Consider the following 23,407-nt stretch of genomic DNA (forward strand, 5'->3'; position numbering starts at 1 on the left):
CTGGGTCACTCTTCGGTTTGGGTAGAAGAGCACGCTCCCTGCACAGGGTAGGGAGGCTGGGGCCTCCGTGGCCCTGTCAGGACGCCTGTGCTCCCTGGGCCACCTTGCTGTGTCTTAACCACACAGGGGACACAGGGCCCCCCACGTGTCTCTGTTGATTCTCTCCTTCAGGTCTTTGGCCAAATGTCTCCTCCTCGGTGACACCTTCCCTGATGACCCTGACTTAAAATGTCAGTCGTTCCCCACACTGCGCAGGCACCCTCCCTCTTTTGTTCTCCTAGCGCTTATTACCAACTGTTACCAGTTGAGTTGTGACCCACCCCCCCACCCCCCCCCACCCCCACCTTGCCACCAAAAGACATGTTGGAGTCCTAACCCCTAGCGCCTCAGAATGGGAACTTATTAGGAAACAGGGTCAGTGCAGACATAATTAAATTAAAATGAGGTCATGCTGGATTAGGGTGGGCCCCCTAATCCAACCTGACTGGTATTTTTTTAAGAAGAAAGAAATTTGGAAACAGAGACACGCGGCAGGAGAACGCCGCGCCCCATGACAACGGAGACAGCTGACATTTCAAAGCCGTGGCAGAGAGGTGGCGATTTCAGCTCCAGAAGGTGGGGGGAGCACCCCAGGCGAGAGGGCAGGGGAAGGGGAAGGCCAAGGACAGAGTCCTGAGGAACTGAGCACGCAGGGCTGGGAGGGGCAGGAGGAGGGGCTGGCACAGGGATCTGCCAGAGAGGTGAGCCGGGGCAGGGGTAAAGCAAGACTCCCCCAGGGGCACGCAGCCGGGAGCTGGGGGGCCCAGGTTCCACCCAGGCTGGCGCTCCCACACTCTGGACCACATCCTCTGGGAGCTTCCCTCAGTGGGTGTTAGTATTATCCAATTTTACCGGTGAGAGAGAGGATTTCCATTACTAAGTGATGGACCCAGGGGGAGCCCAGAGTCACAGCCTCCTCTCTCCAAGGCCCCGAGCTTCCTGCAGAAGCTGGGAGGAGGGGGGGGGGGGGGGGGGGGCAGCAGTCCCCTGCAAGTGGCCAGGTGGGCCGCTGAGATAAGAACTACGAGGCGGCCTCAACCACCAACCCCCCCACCCCCCCACACACACACACACACACACCGCATCCCCCCAGGGCTTGGATCTCCTTCCGCCAGCTCGGACAGAGGGCAGGCTGGAGAGGAGCGAAGGGCGCACACGTGGGCGCAAGTGCGGGCCACTCTTTGAAAAAGTCTGGCTACAAAGATGAAGTGAGACGCGGGGTAGTAACTGGAGGAGCACTGGGTGAGGAGGAGGGCTATTTTAAGCTGGAAGAAACCTGAGTGTGTTTGGAAGCCAGAGTCAGTGGAGAAGAAGCCACTGAAGGAGCATTAAAGAAACGAGTGGAGCAGCAGAGGGCACTGAGCCGGAGGAGGGGGAGGGGTGCGCCGGGGCAGGAGCACATCCTCAGCACGGGGACAGGCCACAGGAAAGCCCCTGGTTCCCAGGAGGCGCGCTGCAGATCTGGGGACAGAAGCGGAGGCAGCGGGCGTTGTCCGCTGGCGCCTCTGTTCCGTGAGAAGCAGGCGGCGAGGACGTCGGAGCAGAGAGCGGAGCGCAGGGGGGAAGAGGGAGGGCAGGGCTTGAGAGTGGGGAAGTCTTGCCGAAATTCAGCTGGGAGACAGAGCCAGCCGCAGGGAGGGAGGGCCAGGTGTGGCAAGGGTCCACTGGGGGGGCCACTCTTGGTGCCACCAGTCTGCCCGGGGCTGCGATGTTCTTTGGAGGCACGCAGCGGCCAGGTGCGAGTTCAAAGAACAGAGAGTTGCATCCATCCAGGGCTGAGGGTCTAGCAGGAGGGCTCCGTGGGAAGAGTGAAGTCAGGAGATGGGCAGGAGCAGGACTGAGGTAACGCACATGGACTCCAAACTGGAGAGGAGGGACGTGGAGGCCGGCCAGGGCTGCGCCACAGGGAGGGCCTAGAAAGGGAGAGGTCAAGGGACCATCGTGAAAATGTGTGAATGAGCAAGCTGAAGGAATAGAAAGCACAGCAGCATCTGAAGGGGTCTCAGAGGCGGAGTCACCCTGGGTCACCCGGCAGGATGCGGGACTCTCACCAGTGTGCCTGCTGCGCCTTGGAAGGGCGGCTCAGTAGCCGCGGAGTAGGATGAGGTGCTTTTGTGAGTGTTCGTTCTGTGTTGCTTTATTTCGCCCGGGTATGATGAGCGTGTGGTAGGTAAGCATTCACACGGTACCCGGAAGGGTGCTACAAAAAATAAACCCAACCTTCTCCCGACCGTGGGTCCACCGTTTCCATTTTCTTCAGGACAGGGGCTCCTTTTTCCCCCCCGAGGTTGAGGGTAGTGGCCGGGTGGCTCAGGCTGGCCACACGGCCTAGCAAGAAGCCCTCCCCACTCTGTCCCTGCAAGTCTCAGGCCGAGGCCCCCTCCCAGGACACCAGAACTGCTGGGACGTGGACGCTCCTGGCCACCCACTCGGTTCCAAAGTCTTTCCTTCCCTGACTGCCAAGATAGCAGTTTCCCTGGTTTCCCACCCACCTCCCCAGGATCTCCTCCTCTGCCTCCTTGACGGGCCCCTCTTCTGTCTTGCCTTTAAGTGGCGTCCTGCGGGGTGGCATGCCAAGTCTCCTCCCATCTTGCCCCAGCCACTCCCCCAAAGCTGACCCGTTCCCACAGCTCCGTTTTCTGTCTCTAGCAGCATCACGTCCAGAACGCATCAGAACTGGATGCATCCACGGTCCCCTCTGCAGCAGCCACAGGTTGGTTTATGGTCATACCGCATCTGTTCACCCCAGGACTGAAACAGGCCTAGATCTGGTGAGGAGACATCCCCTTCCTCTGGGCCCTGTGGTTTGTCAAGACACCCCACACACATACACTGTGAGTAGAGCATGGGACTGAGGCCTCGAACATTCTCTCCTTGCAGCACAGTGATTCAGGATGAGCACAGAGTCAAACAGGCCCAGTCTCAGCTGCTCCAGGGGTTCGGCCTGGCTGACCGGGGAGATGACCCCACCTCTTTCCTGATGGATTTGAACCTGAGAATAAAGCCAACATCCTGCCTTACTCAGAGGCTGGGACTAATAACAGGCACACGGACTGTGCATTTGCTCCCTGCCGGGCACCCTGCATGCGTGAATCTTATCCATCCCAAAAATGCACAAGCGAGGCCCTGCCTCTCCCCGCTCTAGCCACTGAGGGATTGAGCCCCTTGCACGGATCACACGGCTGGCAAATGCGGTGCCAGAGTTCACATCCAGCTGTGTGATTCCAAGTCCTCGCTCTTAACACCAGACCACCCTGCCAGAGGCTGACCGCAGTGAGCAGACTAAGCCACGGAAGGAGGAGGAACCAACATTGACTGAGACCTGAGTCACAGCAGGCCTGAGGTGAGAGCTACCCCTGGGCTTTTCAGTTACATGGGCCAATAAATTCCCTCTGCTCAAGCCAGGTATCATTTGGGTTTCCAGTAAATGCAGACCAGCTGATAACATGTCACCTCAGTCGGTGGCAGGCACCTCCAACGGCCCAGGACTTCACAGCAGGACCCAGATCCCGTGTCCCTCACATCCAACTAGTGACCAAAGCCTGGGCCCCAAATACTGCTTGGATCTATGCCCTTGCTTTCCCCTCCTAGTCCAGGCCACTATTGCTTTCCCAGGTTTTGATCACAGCCTCCTTGCTGTCCAGCCTGCTCCCCCCTCCCCCAACACACAAACTTCTGTCACGACCCCCTGAGGTCCAGAGCTCACCATGTCACCCGGCAGCCTGAAGCCCTCTGGATACCTGACCACCCCCAGGGTAAATTCCACTCCTCTTCAGCCGCCTCGCCTCTGGTCTTATCTCCCTTCACACCCTGCTCCTAGGGTACCCCCAGCCCCACGCCTCTCTGCACCTCTGTCCAGAATGTTCCTTCGCTTTCTTCGCCCCATACGTGTCCATTCTGCACACCATCTTCTCTATGAGCAGGTTACTCTCTGCTCTTGGCTCCGTTGACACTGGCCACTTCTTATTGTCTCTTTTAACTTCAGTTTCGTGAGCATGCCTGGCACAGAGCAGTCACTCGGTGAATACTCATGGAAAAGATGAATAAATGAAGTGTTCCCAGGAACCGGGTGGGTGGTTCTACACCTCTTCTCTGGGGATGGTCAGGTTCAGGGAGCGGGAAGTAACATCACATGATAATTACCGTGCAGAAAACCTTTCATCTGTAGACAAGTACATTACCTGTTGGATCCTCACCATGACATTGCTGCCCCCATCTTATAGATGGAGAGACCGAGGTTCAGGACGGTTTACCATCTAGAATTCAGTGCACACGCTCACAAAACCCCTTCTCATTTCAAAGCACCTCAGGTTAACGCTGGCCTGTGTGTGATTAGACCCCAGTTCAGCGGTTGAAGGAAGTGGTGTTCTTGCCCACACTGGCCACAGGGGGGCAGTCGAGTGCTGGCACGAGAGTGGCCACCTGGCCGCACCTCCTACCCACCCTTAGATTTGGATCGGGGTGTTGACAGGGAATAGCCACCACTGAGGAGAGCCCCGGGCAGAGGGGCCACGGCTGGAGCTGCTCTTTCAGCATCAGCCAGAAAATGTTCAAACTGCAGGGAGGGTGGGAGCAGGGTACCACAAATACCAAGAGTCTGGAGCTGGAAACACAGACTGTATATGCCAAACTTGCATGACCAACGTGTTTAATAACAAGCCACAGGAAGTGATAGGGCCTCGCTGGGACACCCAAGATCTCCGAATGGGTGACAGTGACCACAGCCCTCAGCAGGGATGGGTCACCGGCCTGTCGGACCACAGCAGCCCTGTATCAGAGATGGGACAGGGACTGCACTCATGTCCTCGGAGGCCTGGAAGTCAGGAGGCACAGCCGGCATTGGCTGCATGGAGTATGCAGGGTATACGTCTGCTTCAGTGCCCTGGGCGCGCGGTGGATGCTCAGGGGATTTGGTCATTCCGGGAGCCGCGCCCAGGAGGACTGCAGGAGGCTGAGTGGAGCACATTGGAGGCCGGGTTGAATGCGAGGATCCCGGTGGAGGCCTCACCCCAATCCAGGTCTCTCCCGGGCTGCTGTCCGCAACACTCACGGCTCAAAGGAGCGAGAGCTCCCCAGCATGGCAGGCTGGCAGTGGAGCTCTCCGGGAGACAGACCAACAGACCACGCAAGGCTCAGGATCTGTAACAGAGAGCGACCCCCACCTTCGCTGGAAAGGGAGTTGTACTGCATGGAAGGGGAGGAAAACCCGACACGGACCGGAAAAACCCGACAGCTCTTTCCAACTCAGGGTCAAACTCACAGGCGGCAGGAAGGGTGAGGGAAGATCACCCATCTGCGGCCCCAGCCTTTCCCTCAGGGACAGTGCAGGCTAATGGAGCCTGCTGGGGGGGTCCAGATGCCCAGCCTCACTCCATGGCACTCAGCCCACACCCACTCCCCCCACCTGTCACTCCAAGTTGGAGCCTGACAGATGGGGGTGACGGTGGCACTCATTCCCCAGTTTTCTAAATCTTTTTCCTCCCCAGCCTTGACAGCCTTGGCCAGGGTCAGAGTTCCATAGGAAACATCTCAGTATCTTCCCCCAAGAACATCGAAGTCCCCGGCACATCCCACACTCTGGCTCTCCAAGCACTGAGTTAAACAGACAGCAAAGGCAGGAAGTTGGATGAAGAAAGCCTTTGCCAGGGCAGCTGGGTGGCTCAGTCCATTGAGCATCCGACTTCAGCTCAGGTCATGATCTCGCGGCTCTCGAGTTCGAGCCCCGTATCCGGCTCGGAGCTGTCAGCACAGAGCCCGGGGCCGGCTTCAGATTGTGTCTCCCTCTCTCTCTACCCCTCCCCCACTCGCACTGTCTCCTTCTCAAAAATAAATAAACATTAAATAAACATATAAAGGCTTTGCCTACCCCCTTGGCTTGCCCCCTCCAGCAGACACATGACGCTGGAGGCACAGCCCTTCCCTCCACTGGATCTCTCAGTACACCCCTACCACCACCCAGACTTGAATCCAAATGCCAGTCCAAAAGTCACGGCCCTCACCTCTGATCCCTCTGCTCTGCCCATTTGGATTGTTCTCCATAGATACATATTCCAGTTGACTCTCTGAGCCCACCCCCACCCTCAGGTTCAGGCCGGGAAAGCTGAGCCCAGCTGGCTGGGGAGCAGCTGCGGGTTCCTGGAAGGCTGTCGCCAGCAATGAATGGCTGTCTAACAAGGCCACTGGGGAAGAAGGGTCAGGAGCGAGGCAGTAACATGGGGGTTTTGGGTTCCAGTCCCAGAAGCCATATGCCAAGTGGGGGTGTGTATGTGAAGGTTCATTCCTTCACAGGCAGAGGTCCTATTCTGCACCAGCATCTCAAACACTGGTGGGAAATGAAGGAGGACAGGGCAAGAGGAATAACCCAGGGATGGGCCTTCTCACTCAGGGATGCTGCCCCCAACCCCTAAGCTCGGAATCAGGAGCCCCCAGCGGTCAGTTCCAGCTCTGTCGTTCACTTGAGCGCATCACTCTCTTCTCTCCGAGCAGCCCCATTTGTAAAATACAGGGTTCACAGCACACGTGGGAATTCTACAATCCCAGCTAGGGAAGGAGGGGAGAGCACAGGGCACAGGAAGGAGAAAAACAGCAGGATGTGATCAGGCAAGGGGGGGTGAAGGAACCTGGATACAATAAAAAGAGGGCATTCTCACCCCTCGTCCGGGACACAGCAAAGGGAGGTGGGAGGTGTCCCCCAGGCCCAGCCTGCTGCCCTTGTGCCAGAGCAGACACACACACACACACACACACACACACACACACACACACACACCCCGCACTGCCCTGGCCAGCCCTCTCCCTCCAAGGGGGTGGCAGTGGTGTCCCTGAGGTGAGAAGTCCACAGCTCAGCAAGGCCAGTGTGGCACAACTGCCTGGGATTAGCGCTAAACCCTGGGCTGCTCTGTCACAGATCACACATCGTCAGCTTCACAGCTGCTCAGCCACACGCTGCCCATGCTGTCACCTTCCCCTCACCAGGCTTTCCTCATGTGCACCGACTGTCTTCTCAGAAGGAAGCTAGGACCCTGCCTCTGCCCGTGACAAGCTACAGGTCAGAGACACCCCCAAAGAACAGCCATACCCACAGAAACCTCCCAGGGGCCCGTGGGTACAACACTGAGCAGAGGAGAGAGACAGTGAAGGCTTCCCTGCCCAACTCCTGGGGCTGTGCCCCAGGTGGCCTTGGCCTGGAATTACCTTGTCTTTAGGCCACCCAGGCCCTTCCTTCCAGATGGTTCTTGTCCTTGGAGAGCCAGATGGAGCCTCCACAGCTGGGAATCCTCAGCCCCAGCTTCCTGCAGCAATGTGCTCATGAGGCCCCCCGGCTGTCAGGAATCTTGCCATCCACCGCCTTCCCCACACATACCACAAAGCTCCTTGCTCAGGGCCACCTCTGCGCCCCAACAACCAGAAAAGGGACTGGGAGAGGGGGGACCCCGGCCATACCTCCCCATCCCCCAGAGACCTCCAGGCCCCTGGCTCTGCCATAAAACAGGACCCACACTCCCATCCCTGCCTCAAGAGGGGGGCCATAGCGAGGAATCTTACTCAAACCCCCTTCTGGGGACAAGGCTTCAGGAAGGAGAGGAGGAGGAAGCAGCAAAGGCCTGGGTTGTCCGAGTTTCGGTGACAGTGTCTCTCCTCAGCCTCCCAGCGGCATGGGTAGTGCTGGGGCACCGCTGAGTTGGGCCTCAGTTCCCGTGGGGCTGAGCAATCGCGGGGCGGGGGGGGGGGGGGGGGGGGGGGGTGCGTGCAGGGTAGAAGAGCTCCAAAGCACACTGAGGCCCCTCTGACCCGCCCAGCTTCCCCCTCACGCAGGGTGACCCGCTCTTCTAGAGAAAGGACATGGGTGAGACGCCGCTGGAGAGACACGAGATCGGGAGAAGAGAGGGTGGCAGCCTCTTCCCTCAGGTCCTGGCACACTTGGGGTGGCTGCAGGCCCCACCCTGGGGACGTGCAGAGCCCAGGCAGAGTCGCTGAAGAGCTGCCCCCCAACTCCGCCCTCGGCATTCTCACCTGCGCAGCGCCAGGCTCGCGGAGGGTGGGGAGGGCTGGGAGGGCGCCGAGCCCTCCCACCCCCACCCCTCTCCGCAGCAGGGCCGAGTCGTGGGCCGCCCCGGAGGCCGCGACCCCCGCCCTCGAGCGTATGGGTGCCTAGGAGTCGTCGTCGTCGTCACCTCGGCCGGCGCCGCTGGACTCGGCCTCGCGGGACGCGCGCCGCTCGCGGAGCACCATCGCCGTCAGGCCCTCCGCACGCAGGAGGAGGCCACCGCCCAGGAACAGGACCCCGCAGAGCACGAGCAGTGACAGCACGCCCAGCACCGCCGCCTGCACGACGGGAGGCCCCTCGGGGGGCTCGGGCAGCACCCCCGACTGGTTGCAGCAGGAGCTCAGCCAAGTGGCTGGGGCCGCAGCGCCCGCCCCAGAGCCGTTCATGCTAAGATGCCGGCTGCCCAGATGTGCGCGGAAGGGCCAGATGTGCGGGAGCCCAAGCCAGCAGGCGGGCCTCGCCGGGCTGCATAGGGGAGGTCCCCGAGGGGCGGATCCCAGGCGCTGTAGGCTCCCTCGGGCGCTGAGCATTCAATATCTTCCAGTGTGGACTATGGCCCAGACTCCCAGGGCCCAGGGTTGTTTCTTCTCGTCCCAAGGGCCTCTACACCCACGCATGGGAATCCGGCCCATGCATTCAACCAAACCCAGGAGTCGGGTCCACAAGGCTTTCCCTCTCTCCCTTGACAAAGGAAGTCAAGATAGCACCTCCCTCAGAACCCTGAAAAGCCCTTCCAGACCCCATCCCAGGTGCTGCCTGGGGTGCCACCGCACTAAGCAGGACACAAGACAAGCAAGCATTCCTGGCTGTCCTTGGGCCAAAGCTCAATACTGCTAGGTGGCCCAGGGGGCCACTTGAACAGGAGGCAAATGAGCAGCCTCCAAGACCTGAGGGATGTGTATCCTTACTCCTCCATCATCGCCTCTGGGAGCCTCTCGGAGCTGGACAAGCAGGCCAGTGCCTCCTTGGGCTGACAGCAAGCAGGGAAGGGGGGGGGGGGGGGGGGGCTTCAAGTCCTACTCCCATTCTTTTGCTCAGGTCCCAGAGATCAAGGAGTTACCAACCAATGAGAAAGCATATTTGAGTCACCAGGGCTCCTGCCCTGACCTTGAGTAAATCAGTCCCCTACATACAGGAAATTATAATACCAAAAGGAATGGAAATGTTACTGTTCTGTCCACCAAGGGGAGTTCACTGCCAGCTGGGTGGCCCACAGCCAACCTGGAGCGGGGGTGGGCAGTGTGGAGCAGAGTGTCTCAGAGTCTGGCTGCAGACAAGTAGAAAGTCTCAAAAAGCCGGGATGGAGTCAAGACCCTTCTGCTCAGGTCTCCTGAAAGACAGCAACGCTATGCTTTTTAAAAACAAAATCACGGCCAACAAACAGCTCTATCAGTCAACCAACCCCTCAGGAAGGATTAGCTAATGGCCAGCTAGGAGGAAAACAAGGTCTCGAGCGTTGCAGTGGGGCCAGGTGGGGATTATACACCATCAAGGACTTGCTAGGAAATGGCCTTCCCCATCTCCAAAGCCCCGAGAACCTCCTGAATTCTCCCAATGCTCCGGAGATCAAGGGCAAGACCGTACTAGATCTGTTGTGAAATATCACAGGGCTAAGGTGACCTGGAATGAGATAAATGTGGTGAACGCTTCCTGGCCATCCTATCTACTGGCTCCAGGGGCAAGACCCCCACCCACCCACGCCATTTGGCCTAGCAGAACCGCCCATATACAAAGAAAAAGAATTGTAAAATACAGACTAAATCAGTAAAAAGTACACAATAAGGAGTTCACTGATCTTGAGTATGCTGATGTAGAAATGAGTGTGTTAACAAAGCAGTGTCCTAACAACCAGCCAGGGCCAGCCCGACCTGGAACACCTCTCAGACACCTGCCTCAAGCTGGCCGATCTCTCTCCAGGGAAAGAAACCCCAAATCAGATGAGCTTTCTGATGCACATGGGGACCTGTACGTGCTCTATGAAGACAGAAAAGGTACTTTTTGAGGCAATCATGAAATAAGACCAGATGATATAAAGGGCAGGGCTATCACCGCTTCCTTAAGGAGGGAGAAGAAACGGCACAGTCCTATCCAAAAGCACCAGATCCTGATCTGTGTCATCATTCATAGGACTGACATGGTGACACCTGAATGGTTAACACCTGCTTACATGAATGTCCCACAAAGTACAAAATTGGTCAGTTTTAATCCCATCCCCCCATCACGCTGGAATAATACCCTCAACACACACCTGTATCCTCATAGGTCTGTCAGAAAGTGTGAATGTTTCCGGGCCGAACACAAGCCAAGGGAGAGATGGCTCAACCTGAACTCACATTCTCAACTTTATTCACCATCCTAGCGATGGCTCTTCCATACAGCAGAGAAGGAAGGGGAACCCCCATCAGGGGTGTGGAGAGACAGTGAAGGCCAGACTTGACCATCAGCCAAGGTTAAAAGAATGACCAGAGACTGGCAACCACAAAACAAGGAAGCCAGGGGTGGCCATTCCAAGTCTCATCAAGGACCTGGGGCAGGTTCCCGAGCCCCAAGGGGCCAACGGTACGATCCCCAGAAGCCAAGGTCTGCAAGCCATCAAGGAGAGCCCAAGGCCCCAGTAAGGCCTAGAGGGCAAGGGTGTCTTTGATGAGCCTGCGCATGGTCGTGGTGACCGAGGTGCCCAGGGCATCAGTGATCTGGAAGGAAATCTTGTAGAGGTAGGGCTGCACGTCCCGCAAGCCTGTGTCAAACACGTTGTCCACCTCCGACTGCGTGGGCATCTTGGGCAGGTACTCGTGCCGGTTCATCACCTCCACGATGTTGATGATCTTCTCACAGAGCTTCTCACCCACCTTCTCCCGGCAGATCTGCCGCTCCTGCTCTGTGGCCAGAGCTACCACGTGCACCTTGACTGTCCACACCTCCCAGGGGATGCATTCGTCTGAGAAAGGCCAGCGAGACTTCTTCTTCTGGTAGAACTCCAGGGACATCTGCCCCAGCCCATCACCCCCAGAGTTGCGCAGTGCATCCTGGGGAAGGAGGGGGAACGGATGAGCAGGCCAAGACCTTGGAGGAGCTCTCAGTGTGCTTCCTACCCCCCAGGGAATTAGGCTCTCCTAGCTTTATTAGTCCTTCAGGGAGGGCGGGGAATGAGACCCACAGAGGGTAAAGGATTCGTGTGAAATGACACAGCAACCTGCCAGCCTCAACTTGAGTGCTCCAAGCAAATCAACAAAATCTGACGCTAAAGAAAAGCGGGAGGGGCACCTGGGTGGCTTAGTTGGTTGCGCGTCTGACTCTTTATTTCGGCTCAGGTCATGATCTCATGGTTTCATGAGTTCGAGCCCCGCACCGGGCTCTGTGCTGGCAGCTCGGAGCCTGCTAGGGATTCTCTCTCTCTCCCTCTGTCTCTGCCCCTCCCCCATTCACACTGTTTCTGTCTCTCCCAAAATAAATAAACTTAAAAAAAAACAAAAAACAAAAACACACACAAGGGGGAAGGGAAGGACATATGAGATCCAGCTTCTCCCTTTTCTCTTCTGAGAAGCGAATGAGACCATTTCATCCAATAATTCTGCCTATCCCCTACCTCCAGGGGCTGTGGTGGCCCCACACTCCTAAGGCAGGTAGGACCCTGAAGCACCCTTCCATCTGAATTTTAGGGCCAACTCGGAGGGTAAGGATGCTTCCCTCAAGTCCTGAACCGTCTATCAAGGAACAATTCTCTCCTTTGTGGACACACCGAGGTCACGTGACTTTGACTGGTAGTCGTAAGGGCTAACACTTCTACGATGCTTACTGGGGTGCCAGGCTGGTTCACCCACTTGACACATTCGATTCATTTAATCCTCACAGTGCGTATGCCCCGTGAAGCAGGTACGATTGTCGTTCCAATTTTACATACAGGGGAACCGAGGGCGAGAGAAGCGGAGTCACCTGCCCAAGGTCACACGCTCGTTGGGTGAAAGAGCCTGGCTCCGGAATCCATGCTCTTAACCATTACGTTCCACATGTCTCTTTGAGGCATCTGGAGGACAGTGACGACCACTGCCTCCCTTGACGAGGGATGGGGAAACTCATGAATTTGCCCTTTCTGGTCTCAGAGGGGCTGGGGAGTGAGGATGGGGAGACACTGTGGCCTCCCACCATGAGCATAGGCCATGGTGCCTGGCAGTGTAGGGGCCCTCCAAACATTTGTGGACTGGAAGTCAGACAGACAACCCTCCTCCGCTGACCTCAGAGACGGCACCTTAAAAAAATTCCCTCTTACTTTAAAACCTAAAAAAAATCAAATCCCCATTCCCACCGTTGGCAGCCTGATATGCCCTCCCACCTTTCTCCACGCCTACACAGGCACATACAACCACAGGCCCGGGGCGCCCCACCCGAGCCCAGCAACCCTCCCTCCCAGGGAACTTCACATAGGAAAGGCCCAGACTGCTGAAGGGAAAAGTACAAGCAAGAAAAGGCGTCAGCAGGGAGAGCCGGACAGTCAGATAGAAGGTCAAGACCATGCGGGCAGCGATCACCCCATGGGACCTGACGCCTCCCTGCCGTCACTCCCTGCCCTCGCCCAAAGCCATCCTCCCCACAAGGAGCGCCGAACATGACCGTCCTTTAGAACCTGGAAGAAGCTGACGTGAACACCCGGGAAGGGTCCAACAGCAAGCCAGGGTGGAGGGGCGTTCGAGGTCCACCTGCCACCCCCCGGGCCACACCCCTACCTTGAATTCCCCGACAACCTTGCGCAGGGCACGGTCCAGCTCCTCAGAGGAGACGCGCACGTAGGTGAAGTCGATGAAGTCACAGTCCACATCCTGGGTGCCCACGGTGCCGATGGAGTAGGTGCCCTCCTTCTTGTAGTGGAACTTGCCCGTGCTGCGGTGCAGAAGCACGGTGTGCAGCACGGCCAGCATGGCCTCCTCCACCTGCCGCCCTTCCACCGACACCTCCAGCACCTCCGAGCGACAGTTCATCCTGCAGCCGGCAGCCCACACCGCGCTGGGGGACAAGAATAAAGACGGGGGAGCTTCACCCCAGCCAGGGGCCACCCTGCAAGAGCAGCCAGGTCAGAAAGCGGACACCTTCTCGATGACCTGCATGTCACCTGTCACGTCCTTTCTGGCCCAGCCAGCCTCCAACTACGTGGCCCTCCTCTGCATTTCAACGACACATACCATCAAAAAGACTCTTGGGATCAGAAAGGGAGGGACCCTCAAAGTCACAGTCCAAACAACCAGCCAAGGCTTGACTTCAGTACAGCGTTCAGCGCAGTTTACAGCAAATGTTCACTGTGCGACAGGTATCAGGCACTGGCCGTTCAAAGGCAAGAACAGCCCCTGCCCTTGACAGGCCACAGGAATGCAGGAGAGAAAGGCAGGTAAATGTTACCTGAGTGGCAAGAGTACAAGGTGGGAGTTAAAAGAAGAGACAGATTGAAGTCTGACTGCCTGGGACCTTGAACGACCAGGTTAAGGCATCTGGATGGTGCTGAGGGCAGTGAAGAGTCGATGCATCACTGTGCCAAGGTCAAATCTGTGCATCAGAAAGTTAACTCTGGGGCCCCTGGGTGGTTCAGTCAGTTAAGTGTCCAACTTCGGCTCAGGTCATGATCTCACGGTTTGTGAGTTCGAGCCCCGCGTCGGGCTCTGTGCTGAACAGCTTGGAGCCTGGAGCCTGGATTCTGTGTCTCCCTCTCTCTGTGCCTCTCCCCCACTTGTGCTCTCTGTCTCTCTCTGTCTCTCTCTCAAAACTAAATAAAATGTAAAAAAAAAAAAAAAAAAAAAAAAATTTAGAAACTTAACTCTGGATAAAAACCAAAGGATGGCTCTGAACTATTTTGTGGTCAGAAACTGCTCTGAGAAAGCAGTGAAAACTATGAAGACTGGGCTTTAACACCTGACTCACACACACACACACACACACACACACACACACACACACACACCCCAAATCTCACCTAGTTCCAGAGCCATCCACAGACTCTGAAGTAGAAACTCTCAGATTTAAAGCAGAAAGGCTGGGCAAGAAGTCCAGTTAGAGGCCACAACAGTAGGGACGGTTACAAGGGCAGCACAATAGGATGTGGGGGAGTGAAGTGCAAAGTGTGGGAGTTTTCATGTCCAACAGTCCTGGTTTGGACCCCAGCTCTCCTCTACCATGCTCTGTGGTCTTACGCAAATCACTCAACCTCTCTGAGGGTGTTTTATCCGTCAATTTGGATTCTTGTGAGGATCAAATAAAATTGCCTACGTAAAACGCAGAATAGTGGTTAAGAACAATGCCAGACAGCCCAGGTTGGAACCCCAGCCGTGCCACCTGCTCACCGCGTGATCTCGGGCAAGCTACTTAACCCCACTGTGCCTCAGTTTCCCAAATCTATATAAAGGGGCTATTAATAAAAGCTACCTCGCAAGGCCTGTCTCAGGGACTGGATGAGTTAGCATCTGTAAAGCACTTAAAGCAGTACCTGCCAAGGAGTAAACAGTAAGTGTTAGCCACTATAATTCGTTATAAGATCATTTCTGCTGAGAGAGGACACACGCTACAATACAGCACCGGGGGACAGACTGGAAAGGGAAGAACAGACTTGAGAACCAGACCTTGGGAAGTAACTGAACAGGAGCCCTGAAGGAGAAGGAAGGGTCAAGTTCCCTCCTGCGGGTTCAGCTTAACACACCTCTCCTGACAGAGAGCTCGGCCACCCCTCACAGCAGACCATTCCATCTTCAGACAGCTCTACCCAGTTGTTCCTTCTACAGAAAGGATCTGCCCCTTACTGCTTCAAACCACTGGCCGCAGTGCTTTTGTTTTGGTTTTAAGTAATCTTTACACCCAACCCGGGCCTCAAACTCACAGCTCTGAGATCAAGAGTCATGTGCTCTACTGACTGAGCCAGCCAGGCGCCCCTAACCACCGGTCATAGTCTGGATGTCAGGAGCCACACGGAGTAAGTCTCACCCCTTTTCCACTAATGTGCCTTTCTGATCCCTGGAAGCGACTCTTTCATCACCCCTTACCCCAACCACAGGTTAAGGGTCCCCAGTCCCCATAACACGCCAGCTGGACATGACATCTTATCTGGCAGCTCTCTTCTAAGTGTATTTGTCTCAATCCCCATAATACAGCAGTGCTCAGCAGTGAACACGAGGCAGTCTGTGGACGGCTCAGAGATCAAGCTGGTTCTGCCTCTCACTCGGCTATCAGCCCGGGTCTACCTGTCCTAGAAGGCATCTCTTCACGAGATGTTATACAGTCTTGTCTCTCCCACTAGACCTTTCCTGGAGGGCAGGGACCAGATCATACTTGAAACTGGAAACTCAGTACTCAGAAAGTACTTACAAAGTAACTGCTCAATTCACCCTGACCCAGGAGCTCCAGGTCCCTCCGAGGGCTACTGAATTGGCTTCTACACTCAGGAGGAGGGGGGTTCTCCCACTCATTTCTGCCCTCTATTCACGCCCTCCCATTCATACTCCCAGTTCTGGTCCAGCTCCCCCTTCTTCCGCCACTTCCCCCTCTTGCGTCCCCCACAAACCTCCAAACAGGCCACTGGAGCGCCTGGGTGGCTCAGTCAGTTGAGCGTGGGACTTCGGCTCAGGTCATGATCTCGGCGCTGGTGGGTTTGAGCCCCACATCCGGCTCTGTGCTGACAGCTCAGAGCCTGGAGCCTGCTTCGCGTTCTGTGTTTCCCTCTCTCTCTGCCCCTCCCCCCCTTGTGTTCGTTCGTTCTCTCTCTCTCTCTCTCTCTCTCAAAATTAAACATTTTTTAAAACTTAAAAAAAAAAAAAAAAAAAAAACAGGCCACTTTTTTCTTTTGCCCCACGCCCAGGCTCTTCCCTCATTCTAAGCACTGTTGTAGGAAACACTCCTGCAGGAGGCCAGTACTAACCAACTCCAGCCTCCTTCCCACAGCAAGCCACCTCTGGTCTGTGATGAGCCTGTCTGTCCCCTTCCCCTCACCCCCGCCTCCGGTGAGCAGCGAGCCCTCCAGAGCAGGGCGCGAGAAGTCGCCTCCCTCTGGTCCCCCTCCAGGCCCAGGTCTGCAGAGCACTGGGCCATGCTGGAGCCCCGGGCACCCCCATGCCCACTTACGTGTACAGGCTGGAGCGCGGGTGACTCAGGCTCTGCCCATGCCCTTCCTCCTCCCCACGCGCAGGCGCCCGCTCCGCAGGTGCTCTCCGACCTCCGCACCTGCGGCTGAGCGCTAGGGACGGACTAAAAGCAAAAACAAGGCTCGGCGTCAAGACACTCGGGCGGGCCGCAGAAGGACCCTCCTCCCGGGTCCCGTTTCTCCCACCGCCACTACTCCAAGGTCCAGGGTCCGGGGAGGAGCTGCCTCCTGAGGTCCCGGGGGTGGCGCCCCGCGCCCACCCCGGCCGCGCTCTGGAGTTCGAGGCGCGCCGTCCCTCCCGCCGGCCCGGGGAGTGCCCGCGCTTGCACCCGGGAAGGGGGCAGACGGTTAAAACGGTCCCCCACCTCCGGAGCCCGCGTCTGAGAGCCCACGACGGTTCGGTCCCCTAGCCGCGGGCGCCAGGCCACCGCGGCAGGAGGCGGCGCCGGCGGCGGAAGTTCGCGCCTCGGCACCCCCCTTCCCAGCGGGGCGGGTTCCACCGGCTCCATCGGCCTCCGGCGGGGGCGCGAACTCCCGTCCGGCCGGGCCCCGCAGCCAGCGCAGCCGCTCGGTCCGCCTTACAGTCACGCCGGCGGACACAGGGAGCCACATACTGCTCCGCAAAAACATGCTACTTTTTTCTTGATTATCTCTCGCGTTTTAAGATTTGAGGGTGAGAAGTATCCCCCTCTCTTGGACGAGTCCATTCACTCCCACCACCGAGAATGTTGTTGTGTTTCGGCTGGGACCACGCACTTCCGCCATAGAGATGAGAGGGAAGGAGAGGCCAGTGAGCTCTGTGCCGCCTCCCAAGGCGGAGAGGAGTCATCGGCGGCGAGCCAGTTCCCAACTCTGGGCGCAGAGCCCTGGACGGGGCGTCTATCCCCCCAGATGAAGGGGGTGCCATTTGGAGAGGTGGCCTGGAGATGAGTCCAAGCCAGGGCGCTGCATGATGCTGAATGGATGGCAAAACTTTAGCTTGGCCAGTGTGCACAATAGACAGGATCCCTGGCCCCACAATGCTGGAGAAAGAGGCTTAACCTTAGTCTGTTATCTCCATACAGGGGCATTACTTAATGTTCTACCGTGACCGATCTGGTAACAATTGTAAGGCTCGTAATTCTGCCATCGCCCCCTGTGTCAGCCTCTTGACATCACTCATCTTTTCTGTATCACTCATTTTCTCCTGTATAAGGGAGGCGCTGTTGTGACGATCACAAGAAATAATTCATATGAAAGACCTCTGTGGAATGTAAAGTGTTATGCGAAAACGAGTGCGGTTTTAGTGCTCTGTAACTTCTGGGAGCATATCTGGTATTCCGTGTAGATTGTAAGCCCAGGGCAGGCAGAAGTTTGTTGTTTTGTTAGTGGTCACAGAGCCTGGCATGCCCCAAAGGAGACACTCCTGAGTTGTTTACTTGAGGATTAGGATGCTCATTTTCCTAACACACATTTTCTCTCCCCAAATCATAATAGATAACATTTGTTGAGTGGAATGTGAAGAGTATAATTCTAAGTGCTTTGTATATATTAATGTAAGCCTGATATCAATCAGTCCTAGAAGGCCGATAAAGAAACGGACACTGGGAAAGGTTACGTAACTCGCCCAAGTTCACCCAGTAAGCGGCAGAGCCTGGGATTCAAATGCAGGAGTCCACAGGGCTACCGAAGTTCTCTTTCTGGTTTCTCCACCCTAACCCTCCCCATACACTACTGTTCTCCAATACACCCCATCCAAAGCCTGCTCTCTAGTGGGAAAATGCCTTCATTAGTAACGTTTGCCAGTGATGGCTGATTTGAACTACAGGACATCACTGAATGCAGAGTCCAGAATGAATGAAGGATCACATTTTGATCATCAGAGATAAAATGGGCTCTCGAGTAGCAGTACCAGCACCAGCTGGCTCCAGCACACCACCTACCCCCACCACCCCCCACGCACTTAAGGCTTCCCCTCTCCCATCCAGTTTTTCTAAACTCCTTTTCTGGCTGACCTTTACCCCCTCCTCATCTGTTCCCTATCCCTTCCCCCATCTCCCCCTAGTTGTGCCCTTGTGAAGCGTTGGTCTCTGGTTTGTCTCTGTCCCAGGTGCAGCTACCTCTCCCCAGGCAGCCTGGGAGTACCTCCAGGGCCTCAGCAAGAAGAAAGCTGCCTGCCTCACAGACCAGCAACCTCTTCCAGAGCATGGTCTTAACCAGGAGGGAATCAGCATAAAATATTGGGAGGGGAGAGTGCGTGAAGAGCAAAAAAAGGGGGGACCCAAGGAGGTTAGAACCAGCCCTGGGTGGGTGGGGGGATCAGAGCTTAACTCCCAGAGACTGCCAGTCAGTGAAGGGAGTGGCTGATCTCTCCTCTACCCTTGAGACCCTCCATCTCGGGGCCCTTCAAGGCCACTGTCCTGACTTCATAATCATCCCTGGTACCAATACTGATCCTTACGAGGCACACTGCCAGCAGTTCAAATGCACTACTGTGTTGATTTCTCCAGCTACCTTTGAAGGTAAATACAATTTGCTCCCAATTTACAGATAATGAAACTGAAGTTCAATGATAAGTAGTAACTTACTTTGATAGCTAATTTCATGTGTCAACGTGACTGTGCCTCAGAGTGCCCAGCTATTTGGTCAAACATTCTGGATGTGTCTGTGCAAGGGTGTTTTCTAAATGAGATTAACATTTGAATCTAGTAGACTTGAGTAAATCAGACTACTGCCTCCCCTAATGAGGGTGGGCCATATGAAATCAGTTGAAGGCCCGACTAGCATAAAAGGGCTGACCCTGCCATGAGTAAAGAGAACTCCTGTCTGGCTGCTTTCAAGTTCAAGTTGGGACTTTGTTTGTTTGTTTGTTTGTTTGTTTGTTTGTTTTGGTTGTTTTTTTTTCTACTTTCACACTTGAGCTGAAATATCTGCTCTTCCTGGGTCTCCCACTTGTCAGCATCTGGAACTATACCCTCAGCTCTCCTGAGTCTCCAGCTTGCTGGCTGCAGATCTTGGGACTTGTCATCCTCCATAATTACATCAGCCAATTCCTCATAATAAATCTCTTCCTATAGATCTGCATTCTATTAATTCTGTTTCCCTGTAGAACCCTGACCAATACACTTGCCAAGGCTGCATGCTTCTCCGGCCTCATTCCACTCATTCTTGTCCCTCCTCCAAAACTCATCCTGTCCCTGGAGCCTTCCCTGCCTGAGGATGAAGCCCTCCTCAGGGTCCTATGCCCGTGTGGGTGATCCTGTCAGGGAGAGAGGGTCTTGGCCCAAAAAGTGAGTCGTGTGGAATGAATTATCCCACCCTGTGCCACTCCTTTGATGAGCAGGATGTAATCTTTTTTCTTTTTTTTTTTTTAAGATTTTATTTTTAAGCAATCTCTACACCTAACCGTGGGACTGGAACTTACAACCCCGAGATCAAGAGCCGCATACTCTACCGACTGAGCCAGCCAGGCGCTTCTTCAAGTTGTAATCGTTTATTCATTCACTCGTTCGTTCATTCATACCACACACAGGTAACTGTCCACACACTGTGCCCATACCATACCAAGGTGGACAAATCGCAATGTGGCCCTCTGGGAGCTCAAAGTCTTGCAGAGGAAATGGACCAAGGGATACACCTGGGCAAGAGAACACAAGACATAGTATGAAAGAAGTGGCAGCCGTCTCTACCGGGACCAGAGGGGGCCAAGATTGAGACTACTGCTGTCAATCTCCGAGGGATGCCTGTGGGAGAGAAAGTGACACACAGAGTGGAGAAGAAGCTGAAGCACTGCTCTCGGCAAGGTGGGACACCAGAAGAAAAATGGAAAGGCTGCGCTCCAGAGAGCACAGGATAGCAATGTGAAGGGACAGGCAAGAAGGAGGGAGGGGTTCCAGAAAAAAGTGGAGCTACAGGGAATTATGGGAGGGGGGGCTTCCTGGAGAAGGGGAAACACAAAGGCTTGGGGAGAGAGGTCTCATTGAGAGCAGAGGGTGGAAACTGAGGCTTCTGAGGCAGGAGAGACAAAGACAGAGAGAGCAGACTTCTCAGTCAGAGCCCAGCACCATGGCCAGCCAGGGAGCCGGGTGACTGGCTGAGGCCCTCGGAGCCAGGACGGCAGCAAAGGCCTGTGAAGGGCCCTTGAAGGCCAACCCAAGACCTTGGGAGTAAGCAGCTGGCTTTGCGCGGTGAGTGTGGCCTTGGATGGCCCCACCCCATTCTAGCATGTGCCCAGGGGAGAGCTGAGCCCTGAAGCTGGCCCTGCAGGCCACCCCCAGTCGCTCCGGAGCTGACCCCAGTGGCGTCACAGGGAGTGACTCAAGCCCCAGCAACAACAATGAGTGGGACTGACGTCAGGCCGGGGGCTCCTGACGGTGCCTAGCCTGGCCGGGGTAGCCAGCACCCTGTCTGCTGACCCTGTAACCCTGGCCAGGCTGTGGGGCTGAGGAGAATCAGCTGTCGGACTTCTGACATCTGCCCCCTGGGATTCTGAGCAGGGGCTCCAACACCTCCCACCCCAACACCCCCTCCTCCGAGGCAGAGGAAATGGCTGGGCTTCCGACAGAGTGGCAAAGAGCGTGAGAAAGAGGCACCTCCCAGCTCCAACCTCATCAGGCAGCCTCTAGACCTGGCCCCGGCTCGGAGTTACCATGTCCGCAGCCTATTCTGGAGGCTGCGGGGATCTGTCCCTCGTGTTGCAGAAGGGCGGTGGGTGTCTTTCTCTGTGAAGGTCTCTGTGTTTGTCTCTCTGGCCAAGTTGGGGTGGGGATGGGGCTTTACTTCTGTGTCTGTCCTCAGGGGTAAGGGGCCTGTCATCTCTCTGTCCTGCAAGGTCTTTGCATCTGTCTCTTTGGGAGGCATGTGTGTATCTGTTCCTTGGGCCAGAGGATTCTGTGTGACTGTCTTTGCAAAAGGAGAGGGCTATTTACCGCCGCCCCCACCCCCAGTAAAGGGATCACTCTATGTACCCCCTGGTTTCTTGTCAGGCCAGGGGCATCTATCTATCCTCATGGTACCCCAGTTTACCTAGATTGGGGTCCAGGTCTCCAAGGCTGGGCTGGGTGGGGGCCTCGTCCCTCTGATGTGCCAGACCAGGAGGGCAGCTACAGTCAGCATGTTGCCTGCCTGGCTTGCAGCTGGGCACCGCTCCCTGCTAACACAGCATGAACCAGAACAGCGCCCCCACCCTTCCCCGGATGCCTCCCCTCCTGGCCCCGCTGGTGCCTCCAGGTGCCTGAGTAGGGGCGGGACAGTGCCAGTGCCTGGGTCAGACCTTGAGGAGGCCTCAAGTGGCCCCCCAGCCTGGCAGGATCAGGGCCCAGCAGGCGGCAGAGGGGAGCCAGGGTGGTAGGGAGAACAACGGCGCATGGGGTGGAGGAAAGGAGGCAGAAACCCAGGCCAAGGCCTCCAGGGCCCCCTAGTCCTCAGACCCACTCTGAGTCTAGCTGGGGACCCTGGAATGGGCCACCTGCCCTCGGAATGTCCCTGGCTGTGTGGGGAAGGAGATATTGGGTGGGGGAGTGCTTTTGCTCAGCCTCGCGCTAATTCCTTCCTGCACTCATAACTGGAGCCTGGAGGTTTTAAAGTCCCACTCGCCAGCCTAGGCCTTACCCAAACAGCCCCTAACCTGGGGCCAGCCTGGAGCAGGGGTGAAGGCAGAGGTTTGGGGCTGGGCTCTGGCTGCTCCCCGGAGGACCGGGGAGGGGGGCGGTGGGGACGCTGCAAGGAAGGCCAGGCCTGGACAGGGCTGGAAGGTGGAGGCACAGAAGCTCACCCCATTAGCCTTATCTTCTGAGGAGGCCCAGTGGTTCTGGGGTCTCCACTGGCATCAGAGACTCTGGTGGGGGCTGGGGCCAGTTCAGATTTAAGCTAAAACTCCCTGGGGATCCCTAGGTAGGCCTGGCTCGTACAGAGGGACATGCCTAACACAGCTGCCTCAGGTCTGTGAAAGGACTTCACTAACAACCTGCTGACTGTCCAGCCACCACACGCGGCCTCCCACCTCTGATGGGCTCTCACAGGCTCCCCTCCGCAGCCGCACAACAGCTACCTCACAGCTTGGCACACTGGACACTCGGAGCTGACCATGTGGCACAATACGCCTGGAGCACAGGGTGGTTGCCCGTGACCTTCAGAAGCTTCTCAGCTTCCTTGAGGCCAATGTTTTGCCACCTCCCTCCATAACCAAGTCCTGGTGACCAGAGCCCAGGGATGAAGCAGTTTCCTCCATTCCAGGCCCCAGAGGAGGGTCGTTAGGCACAGACTCTGGGGTATAGAGCACCCACTCAGATCCTAGACCTCAGAGCCACCCCAACCCCAGTCACAATGGCACTTCAGGGCTGGGGAGGGGGCCAGGGCCTCTGGGCACAGGGCCCAGCGTGGGTGGGGTGGGGGGAGACAGGGAGGCAGGCTTCCTGGGTCTCCATGTGAGGACAAACGGCAGGCTTTGAGGCCTCGGAAAATCCCGCCTGGGATTCCAGGCCCTGCCAGCGTCACTGCCTTTTGACTATTGTCCCCGTCGGAAATGGGCCCAGCCCCCGGCTAGCTGGGACAGAGCAGCCATTGTGAGGCCCCACCAGGCTCAATGCCCCCTTGTTTGCCCTCCCAGCCCCTAGCAAGACTCGGAGGCCAGTTCTTCCAGTTGCTCAGTGGAAAGAAAGGGCCTGCCTCCAGGCTCCAGCCCTTGGGCGGGGCAGGGTGGGGCAGGGCGGGGCTGGAGAAATCAGCCTCCCACCGGGCACCCCAATCCCCGAGCCCTGGAAAGAAGCCACCGTCCCTGATGGAGTTTCTTTTCATTTACAAGGCCCTGGGCAGGGAGACCTAGCGGGTTAGCGGTTAGGTAGTTAGACACACCCTGCTCAGCCACTTCGAAGCCAAGTGACCTTGGCAAAGTCATTTCCTTTCCTCCTCTTTTGTAAAAGCAGCAGCTGTCTATCATTTCTTGGGTGTTTGCTTCACACCAGGCACTGTTTGAAACACTTTGCATGTATGCTTTCGTGTGATCGTTATAGTAACTTTATGAAATAGATACAATTACTTCCCCCTTTATAGCTGAAGGTACTAAGGCACAGAAAGGTTAAGTAACTTATCCAAACTTCTACAGCTAGGTAGGGCTGGAGCCAAGATTTAAAGCCAGGCAGTCCGGTTCCAGGTTCCTTGCTCTGTAGTACTTTGCTGCCCTCATAGGGTGGTAGTGAGGGCTAGAAATAACAAATATCATATGAAAAGAACTT

At 56.3% G+C, this 23,407-nt stretch overlaps 2 protein-coding genes and 2 long non-coding RNA genes across 5 annotated transcripts; 1 reads left to right on the top strand and 3 right to left on the bottom strand.

Moving 5' to 3' along the window:
- Positions 1 to 1,140: 1,140 nt before the first annotated feature.
- On the top strand, positions 1,141 to 5,904 carry LOC131519570 (uncharacterized). Its single transcript, XR_009265698.1, has 4 exons — positions 1,141 to 1,247; positions 2,692 to 2,810; positions 2,920 to 3,382; positions 5,526 to 5,904. It is a non-coding gene; the product is annotated as an uncharacterized LOC131519570 (long non-coding RNA).
- Positions 4,671 to 5,531, bottom strand: LOC131519571 (uncharacterized). The gene is made up of 2 exons (XR_009265699.1): positions 5,090 to 5,531; positions 4,671 to 4,990 (listed from the first exon to the last, which is right to left on the bottom strand). It is a non-coding gene; the product is annotated as an uncharacterized LOC131519571 (long non-coding RNA).
- A 1,865-nt stretch (positions 5,905 to 7,769) lies between the features above and the next one.
- SMIM41 (small integral membrane protein 41) lies at positions 7,770 to 9,001 on the bottom strand. Its single transcript, XM_058742703.1, has one exon. The coding sequence runs from the start codon at positions 8,614 to 8,616 to the stop codon at positions 8,191 to 8,193; it is 426 nt and encodes a 141-aa protein (XP_058598686.1). The 5' UTR covers positions 8,617 to 9,001; the 3' UTR covers positions 7,770 to 8,190.
- A 1,403-nt stretch (positions 9,002 to 10,404) lies between these two features.
- Positions 10,405 to 16,688, bottom strand: ATG101 (autophagy related 101). Of its 2 annotated transcripts, none has more exons than XM_058742702.1 (4): positions 16,562 to 16,688; positions 16,178 to 16,300; positions 12,808 to 13,084; positions 10,405 to 11,112 (listed from the first exon to the last, which is right to left on the bottom strand). In XM_058742702.1, the coding sequence occupies exons 3-4, from the start codon at positions 13,057 to 13,059 to the stop codon at positions 10,708 to 10,710; spliced, it is 657 nt and encodes a 218-aa protein (XP_058598685.1). In that variant the 5' UTR covers positions 13,060 to 13,084; positions 16,178 to 16,300; positions 16,562 to 16,688; the 3' UTR covers positions 10,405 to 10,707. The 2 variants fall into 2 exon arrangements, with proteins under 2 accessions (XP_058598685.1, XP_058598684.1); XM_058742701.1 differs by having other exon boundaries at positions 12,808 to 13,135.
- Positions 16,689 to 23,407: the final 6,719 nt, after the last annotated feature.

This window comes from Neofelis nebulosa, chromosome 8 (assembly GCF_028018385.1).
Source record: "Neofelis nebulosa isolate mNeoNeb1 chromosome 8, mNeoNeb1.pri, whole genome shotgun sequence".
Classification (NCBI taxonomy): Eukaryota; Metazoa; Chordata; class Mammalia; order Carnivora; family Felidae; genus Neofelis; species Neofelis nebulosa.